At 49.9% G+C, this 8,143-nt stretch overlaps 1 protein-coding gene across 1 annotated transcript; it reads right to left on the bottom strand.

Moving 5' to 3' along the window:
* Nucleotides 1-4,570: 4,570 nt before the first annotated feature.
* Nucleotides 4,571-7,782, bottom strand: LOC132525958 (serum amyloid A-2 protein-like). The gene is made up of 4 exons (XM_060159558.1): nucleotides 7,695-7,782; nucleotides 7,276-7,367; nucleotides 5,233-5,371; nucleotides 4,571-4,842 (listed from the first exon to the last, which is right to left on the bottom strand). The coding sequence occupies exons 1-4, from the start codon at nucleotides 7,697-7,699 to the stop codon at nucleotides 4,680-4,682; spliced, it is 399 nt and encodes a 132-aa protein (XP_060015541.1). The 5' UTR covers nucleotides 7,700-7,782; the 3' UTR covers nucleotides 4,571-4,679.
* Nucleotides 7,783-8,143: the final 361 nt, after the last annotated feature.

Genomic DNA, 8,143 nt, shown 5'->3' on the forward strand with positions numbered 1-8,143 from the left:
ATGATGAAGTAAAATTATATCATTTTGGCTGGTGTGAGTATGATATTTGTACAGATTTAGTAGTCACCTCAAAGTGACTCATTACCACATTCTGCAGATCCAAACCACATCCATACTTTCTACAACTCCCAAACCCTCCCCCCAGTTCTGTCCACTTCTGAACAATACTCTTCTCAGACTTTATTCATTCATTTCAACAAATATGTATAAAGCAGCTACTATTTGTGAGGCCCTATGACAGGCACTGTGGATACAATGACAACACACAATAAAAGAGACAGGCCTTCGCCCTTGGGTTCCCTACCTACTGGCTCTAAAGACAGACAAGAAAACGGGCGAACGCACTGGAGTGTGACGAGTCCTGGGGACACTCACCTACAGCAAGAGCAGGTACAACCAGATTCCCTCAGGTCCCTGTCGTCCATCTCAAATGTGCTGCATCCCCTGACCCCACTCTCTTCACCCTCGTTCCTTTCTCAGAGCCAGAGAAGTTTCTGCTCCCCTTGGGGTTAACCATCCTTTGTGGGTTTGATCCCTCTGCCTCTTGCTTCCCCTTGACTCTGCTCTTATTCCTTCTTCTTTACCTTTCTTATCTCCCTCTTCCTTAGCGCCTTCCTGTTCCTTATAACTAGTCTGACCTTCTTTGAAAGAAAACCTTTCTTGTATTAGTAAAATAAAAGACTAGGTCAATTATTCATTTTCAATAAGCATTTGTTGAGATGCCATTATATGCCAGGTACTGGATATTAGGGGTGAACAAGAGAGAAATGGTCACTTCTCTCACTGATTTTATAATACAAGGGAGGAAGATGGACCAAAAGAAAACCCAAACAAAAATTAGAAGAATAAACCAAAAATTGAGTAAAAGAATCCCACATGTTAAAAATTGGTAAACTGTAAAGAATAACCAGAGTGAGCCAGCCAGGATGACCAGGAAGGCCTCTCTCAAGAAAGAGTGAATTCGGGAGAGCCCCACAGGTGAGACATTCCCATCCTTGTGAAAAGCGAGCAGAGGAGTATGTGGGCAGAGAAAATGTCACCTGCAAACGTCCTGTGCCAAAGAAAATCTTGGTTTGTTGGTGATACTGGAGAGTGGGGAGCTTAGGAAGGGGTGGCATGAGATGCTGCTGGAGGGTGGCCAGGGACAGATCACACTGGGCTTTGTAAGCCGTGATAAGCACCTGGATTATATTTTAAGGGACATGGGAATCCATTGAAGGATTTTAAGCAGGGGAGAGACATGATCTGAGTATAGTTTGTATGCTAGACTGAGAGGTAGGGTAACTACATGCTCTCTTTTGCCCAGGACAGTTCCAGCTTATTCCTGTCATCCAGGTATAATTATCAATAATGTCCCTTTCACAATGGAAAGTGACTTGGCTTAGATGATAAACTATACAGTCACACTTAAGCAGAGGCGGAAGCCATGAAGATGGGGAGACTACTGAGACAGCTGTTGCAGGAACCCAGGTGAGAACAGGTGTGGCCAGGAGCGTGGAGGTGCACGTGAAACCAAGCTGATGGGCTAGAGACGAATTTTGGAAGTAGAATCACAGGGCTTGCTAGTGGATGGGATGTGGAGGTAAAGGCAAGGGAAGCATCAAGCACATTTCCCAATATCTGGGGTGAGCCACAGAGGGAAGAGTCGTGTCATTTGCTGAATTGGAGTGGCCTGGGGGTGAAGAGTTCTGGACGGAGATGAGCGTTTCCTTTGGACAAGCAGAGTGTGAGATCTCTGGAAGCCATCCAATCAGAGGTTTCAGGAGGCCAATCAGATAAACAAGCATGGAGCTTGGAAACCAGGTTCTGAGGGGGAGATATAAGTTTCAGAGGCGTCAGCATGTAGATACTATTAGCTGCGCTTGTTGGGGAGAATACAGAGAAATAAAAAGTGCGAGCCCAGAACCAAGTCTGAGGGCCACTTAGAGTTTGGGGAGATGAAAAGACCCAGCTAAGGAGATAAAGGAAAACTGAAGGGAAGCAAAAGGAGAGTGTGGTACTATGAAGCCAAGAGAGAACCTTCCAGGAAGGAGGGAGAGGACAACTGTGCTGAGCATGGCTCAGAGGCCTCCTGATAGGAGGAGAGAAACATGTCAGTTGTTTTGGCAACATGGAGGTCAGTGGTGACCAGAGCTGTTTTGCTGAGTGGTGGGGACAGAGGACAGGCTGGTGTGGGTTCAAGTGTGAGTCAGAAGCGAGGAATCAGAAAGTGCAGATGGGCAGGTTTTCAACAAGTCTGACTATAAAGAGGAAGAGGAAAACGTGCAAGAGTGAAGAGTGATGTGGATTGAACGCAGGGTTTTCAATGTGGTGCTTTATTGGGAAAGCTGTTACTGACTGTCTGGACTCTGCAAGGTTTTGCCCATGTGAGGAACAAGCACATTTTCCTCCCTGGCGTGAGTGTCACTGCGTGTCCTGTGCAAGAGAAGAGCACCACAGGAGCTGGGCAGAAGGAGAGCACAAACCAGGAAGTGTTTGTGTCCTACAACGTCCCTCCTGCGCCCTGAAAGGACAGAGATTAACACCGTGCCCAGCTGGCACGGGGGAAATGTTTACCAGTCCCAGCACCACAAGCGGGGCAAAGAAGGGTGGACGTGGAGCTCAGAGTAAATAAACTGATAACCGGCACACGCTTCTCCTCTGAAAGTGGGATTCAGGAGCACTCCTAAGGGGAGACGATTCATGATGAAATGATCCCTGTAGGGGAAAGACAAGTTTAACTTCCTTGTCAAGGAGGAAGAAAAAGTGTGTCTGTAAGGTAGTTAGTCACAGGAGAACTTTCTCATACAGTTCCCATCAGAAGGCACTGTCAGAGGTGTACGTAGAGGAGGTTTAAGGAGGATTAAGGCTGTGTCTCAGAAAAGTGAGTCTGACAAAATAAAGCAGGAGCAGGGTAACCGGGATTAGGGAGAGTGTGGTGGCAGATTGGCTGGCAAGAACAGGCTCAAAGCACTGCTGAGTTTAGGGCTCTAGTGGTAAAGTCTCAACAGACCCCAGGTTGTAAGGAGACTCCTATTATGAGAATGTTCACTATTAGATTTCTATCCCAGGTACTGAAGGTATAGAATTTGCAAAATGAGGGGAAAGAAAGGAGAAGTAGGAGAAAGGATGACTTGAAAGTTTAGATAAAGCAAGTTCTCCAAATTATTGTAAATAGGAAAAATTTAATAATCAGCCTTTTTATTACTTGAAATCAAAGTTGGATACAGAAGTCTATTCACCATTCTTTTTTTTTGGGGGCTGCATTGGGTCTTCGTTGTTGCACGCGGGCTTTCTCTAGTTGCGGCGAGCGGGGGCTACTCTTCGTTGCGGTGCGTGGGCTTCTCATTGCGGTGGCTTCTCTTGCTGCGGAGCACGGGCTCTAGGCGCGCGGGCTTCTGTAGTTGTGGCGTGTGGGATCAGTAGTTGTGGCTCGCGGGCTCTAGAGCGCAGGCTCGGTAGTTGTGGTGCACAGGCTTAGTTGCTTTGCGGCATGTGGATCTTCCCGGACTAGGGCTCGAACCCGTGTCCCCTGCATTGGCAGGTGGATTCTTAACCACTGTGCCACCACAGAAGCCCCTGTTCCCCACTCTTTAAAGTGTTAGATCATTTTACTTCTTGGAATCTCTAATCTGAAAAAACTAAACACCAAAACCAAATTTTTATCCAAGGAAGAAGGTTATTGGTTTCTCTAGGAATTTGTGATTTATAGAGTCACTCATAATTCCTGTGCTCTAACAGGCCCAAACCCCTTTTATTAGACACCGTTTTCCTCAGTAAGAAGTAACATGCTGGGACTTCCGTGGCAGTCCAGTGGTTAAGACTTGGAGCTCTCACTGCCGTGGGCCTGGGTTCAATCCCTGGGGGGAGAACTAAGATCCCACAAGCCATGCGGCATGACTGGAAAAAGAGTAACATGCTGCTGGCTTTCCTCTGTTGGGAAGGGTCCAGGGAGGGAAAGTGACTTCTTCTCAAGGACCTGATACATATCCAATGCAATACAAAACCTCCTGATACTTAATCTTGATGGCGTCCCTATGCCTCCGTTTCTGGACATGTTTATTCCTGGACACTTGCATCAGGCAAGGAATATAGAGTGAAGGGAGACAGCGTTGGAGGCACTTCTGGATGGCACAGACAGAAATTGGTTCATAGATGGATTTGTAGGTGTTGCTGAGAGATGAGCAGAAGATCAAGGTGCAGCTGCTGGAGCAGGATTCCACGATCCAGTCGTCCCGAGGCTGTGTCCCCTGCCCGCACACAGACACCACTGAGGACGCACTAAGGGCACTAGACCCCAGGGCAGAGAAGCTGACAGGACCCTACTGCCAGGGAGTGAAGAGGCCTGAATACAGAAGGGCTTAGAAAGAGCACCACTGTAAAAAGAGGGGCCTGGAGGGGAGCGGGTCTGATTAGGGGAAGGGGTGGAGCAGGGTGTCTGCCCTGTATGATGCTGAGATTGTGGCCCCGACACCCAAGACACAGGCACAGACTCGGCCTTCACGTGGGTGTCCAGCCATCACCCCTTGGGAACAAACAGGCTGTCCTTATATCAAAGAATAATACACGGTTTTCAACATTCAATCTCTTAAGCATTTATTAGATCTGCTGGCTTCTGTGGACAGAGAACTCACTAGCTCAGCGTCCCTGCCCTTGGGGGCTCACAGCCCCGTCGTCTCCTGAGCAGAGTGAGAGGCAGCTCAGTACTTGTCGGGCAGGCCAGCAGGTCGGAAGTAATTGGGGTCTTTGCCGCTCCGGCCCCATCTATTGGCCAACTGGTCGGCCTCCGAGTCCTCCCGTCCGTGGCCACTGTCTCCATGCTTAAAAAGGTCTGTGACTCTCTGAATATTCTCCCTGGCATCGCTGGAATGGAGGAGGGCAGGTAGGGGATTACTCCAGGGCTGACGAGCAACAGCCCACCCTCCCCATCTCTCCTCTTTCCAAGGAATCGAGGACTCTGACAGGAGCTAGGAAAGAGGGAATGAAGCCTGAGGCTGCCCGGGCTCAGCCCACCTCAGCCCTGCGGGTCCCCTTATGCTGGGTGAACAGCACCCATGGGGGAGGCTTGGGAATCGTCTGTCCCACCAGCCTTGCTCTGCTCTTCAGCCACTCAGACCCCACACAGGACACAGAGGGTGAGGGTGGATAAGAGGAGGAGAGGCCACAGCCCTACAGGAAGTTCTCCAGGGCTTGGCCCCTCCTGGCTGTCCGAGGCTCTCACACCCATCCCTGCATCCTCAGGGCCCCTGGTACCTGATCACTTCAGCAGCCCAGACGCCCCCAGGTCCCCTTTGGGCAGCGTCATAGTTGCCCCGGGCGTGAAAGTACTTGTCTGCATCTTTGTACCTGGATTCTTTCATGTCAGAGTAGGCTCGCCACATGTCTTTAGCCCCTGGGAGGAAAGCACATAGAGAAAGGATTATCAGGTGGACAGAAAACTGTGACACACCTTAGGGAAGAATCAAGGAATGAAAAATCTTCCACTGACTCAGTTTCATCCTGTGGCTATAGCACCATGAGTGCCATAGATTGAGCAGAGCATTCTTTGTGTCTAGTTTCCTGCTCCTGGTAACTCGAATGAGAGTCGTTATGGGGGGAGGGGCACAGCTGCGTTGGACCTGGTTGTCGGGCCCCTACGATGCTGTCTCTGGACTGCATCTCATTTAGGGCTCTATGTGATACGTTTAAGGAGAGAAGGGAGCTATCTTTATAGGGCAGGATTCCTCAGCTTCATACTATTGACATTTTAAGCCAGATAATTCTTTGCTGTTCAGGGCTGTCCTGGGTATTGTAACACGTTTAACAGCATCCCTCACTTTTACCCACTAACAGGCAACCTATTCCCCAAGTGTGACAACCAAAAGTGTTTCCAAACATTGCCAGATATCTCCAGGACACAAAATTGCCCTTGGCCCCGAACCACTGTTATAAAAGGAAGCCGCATAGGATGAGATCCAGGGGATTTGGGTGAGTGAGGAGGTGACATGGAGGACAGATTCTGAGAAAGGGGCAGACATGCAGCACCTCTGCCCTGACGCCTAAGAAATGTATTCCTGCTTCGCGAATGCACTCAATGTGACTTGATTCCCCTGCCTGTTAGGCACGTGAATGGCATCCTGAGGACTTTCTAGTGGACGGTATTGATGACGTGGGCTGCCTGAGGAAGCAAGCCCTCGAGCAGTGGGTCTTTGCCTCAGCCTGGTTACACCTTCCAATCAGCTGGGGAGGTACTGAAAGTCCCATGAGACCTACCTCACAGCCCAGGCCAGTTACCTCACACTCTCTGGGGTGGGTCTCAGGCATCAATAGTTTTCACTGCTCCCCAGGTGAATCCAACATGCAGCTGAGATTGATAAGCCCCTAGCTTGAGGGAGTGGCACTGGGACAAGTCTGCCCAGCAAGAGCTGTGGCCTCGTGCACAGCTGGGTTCAAACTTCTGTCCTGCCACCTGCTGACTGGCACTTAGTCCCTGGGCAGCAGACTCGGCTGCTCTCAGCCTCGGTTTTCTCCCCTTCAGATGGGGGGAGATGCCTCCCTCACGGAGGTATTCTGCAGGTAAGTAGGTGACCACCTGTCCCAGCCTAACCAGAACTGCACCTGTTTTCCTGGAACTGCCCCAGTTAGCGTTGAAAGTGTCCTGGAAAAGTCCTCAGACCTGGGCAAAGCAGGAGAGTTGGTCACCCTGAAGTGCATATAAGGGCCGAGTTCCTACCGGAAGCTTGAGATATGTTATTAGGTTCCCCACCCCGGTCGCACACGGGTTTTTTTGTCAGTTAAAAGGCTATAAAAGGGTAGGAAACAGACTGAACAGGGACAGTGTCACTGAGTATAGGAAGCAGGAGCAAGAGCTAAGCTGAAGGTCCCTGAATTATCCAATTAGGAAATGGAAGGTAAGAAGGAAGAGAAGAAGAAGAGAGGAAGGAAGGAAGGAAGAGGGAAAGGGAGGGAGGAAGGGAGAAATGAGTGGAGGGAGAGAAGAAGAGAGGGGAAATAGATGGATAGCTTCCATCCTCCTTCATGCAATTGGTCTGAGGGAAATGCTGTACCATTTCAAGACTTATTTTATGTCTTCCATTCAAACTTCCATTTCAGCTGGGAATGATGACTGTTCTTTCTCTAGTGACTGATCGACATAAATCCTGTGGTTTTCAATCTGTCTGAAAAAAAGCTCCCCAAACACCTGGCACATTCTACCACATAGGGCAGCACCGCCTAAGACAGTAGCTCCAACCCTTAAGAGCGCTCATGGTGAATCCCAGAGGCCCATGGGTGTCATCCCCCCTCCACCAGCCTTACCTTCATAAGCCTCACCAAGGAAGGAAAACCATCGGCTGTGGACTCCCAGCACCAAGGAGCAGAGAATGAGGCCTGTGAAAAGCTTCATTGTGCTGAAATGAAAGGAGAGGGTCAGGGAGACACGGACAAGCCTTGTACACCCACTTTGGGATTTGTATGTCGAGGAGAGCCCGGCTGTTCTTTCCACTTGTTCTCATTAGACTCTCAGTGGTCCACCTAGGCAATATTGCAGTAGGACCTCACTCGGAGCCACTAGCCCTCAGCTCTGAACCCACCAACCCTGAACCCAAGCCTGTCTAAGAGGTCACCAAGGTGTGTATGGTGGAAGAAGAGAGCAGCTGGGACGTAGCTGTGTCTTGCTAAAGCAGCCTGTAATTAATCAAAAAGCATTTCCCATGCACCACGCTGCCAGCACTGACCTCATTCAGCACAAATACAGAAGAGAAGAATTAAAGTAAGTGTTTTCAAAGAAATCACTCCTTGGAGAACTTTCTCACCTGAACCCGGTGGAGCAGACCTGCTGGGGACAGGTGGCTGAATTTATACTGAGCCATCCCTGCTGGGGTCATGGGGTGAGAAGGAAAGCTGGACTGGTGCCTGGGGGAGAGTCCCTGCAGGTCATTTCTCCTACAAAACTGCAAAGGGTAACTTACTGGAGACCAGTGGCTGTCCTCATCCACAGGTCATATTCCGCATTGTGCAACCCTGAGAAAACAGCAAGGCCTGTTCTGCCTGGTGGCCACTGTCAGGGGTGGAGGGGCTGAGGCCTGGGCCACCTGGGCTGTGGAGAAGAGGGTGTGGAGCTCCAGGAAGGAGGCCCCCAGGCTGCTGGCAGGTGTGTGGTTAGAGGATACTCCTCCAGCCTGGA

The sequence above is a fragment of the Lagenorhynchus albirostris genome, chromosome 9, assembly GCF_949774975.1.
Source record: "Lagenorhynchus albirostris chromosome 9, mLagAlb1.1, whole genome shotgun sequence".
NCBI lineage: Eukaryota > Metazoa > Chordata > Mammalia > Artiodactyla > Delphinidae > Lagenorhynchus > Lagenorhynchus albirostris.

Coding starts and splice junctions, on each gene's coding strand:
- LOC132525958 (XM_060159558.1), bottom strand. Junction 5,372..7,275: donor CCTTGGTGAGGCTTATGAAG/GTAAGGCTGGTG, acceptor CTTTCCTCCCAG/GGGCTAAAGACATGTGGCGA. Junction 4,843..5,232: donor TGGGCTGCTGAAGTGATCAG/GTACCAGGGGCC, acceptor CCTCCATTCCAG/CGATGCCAGGGAGAATATTC.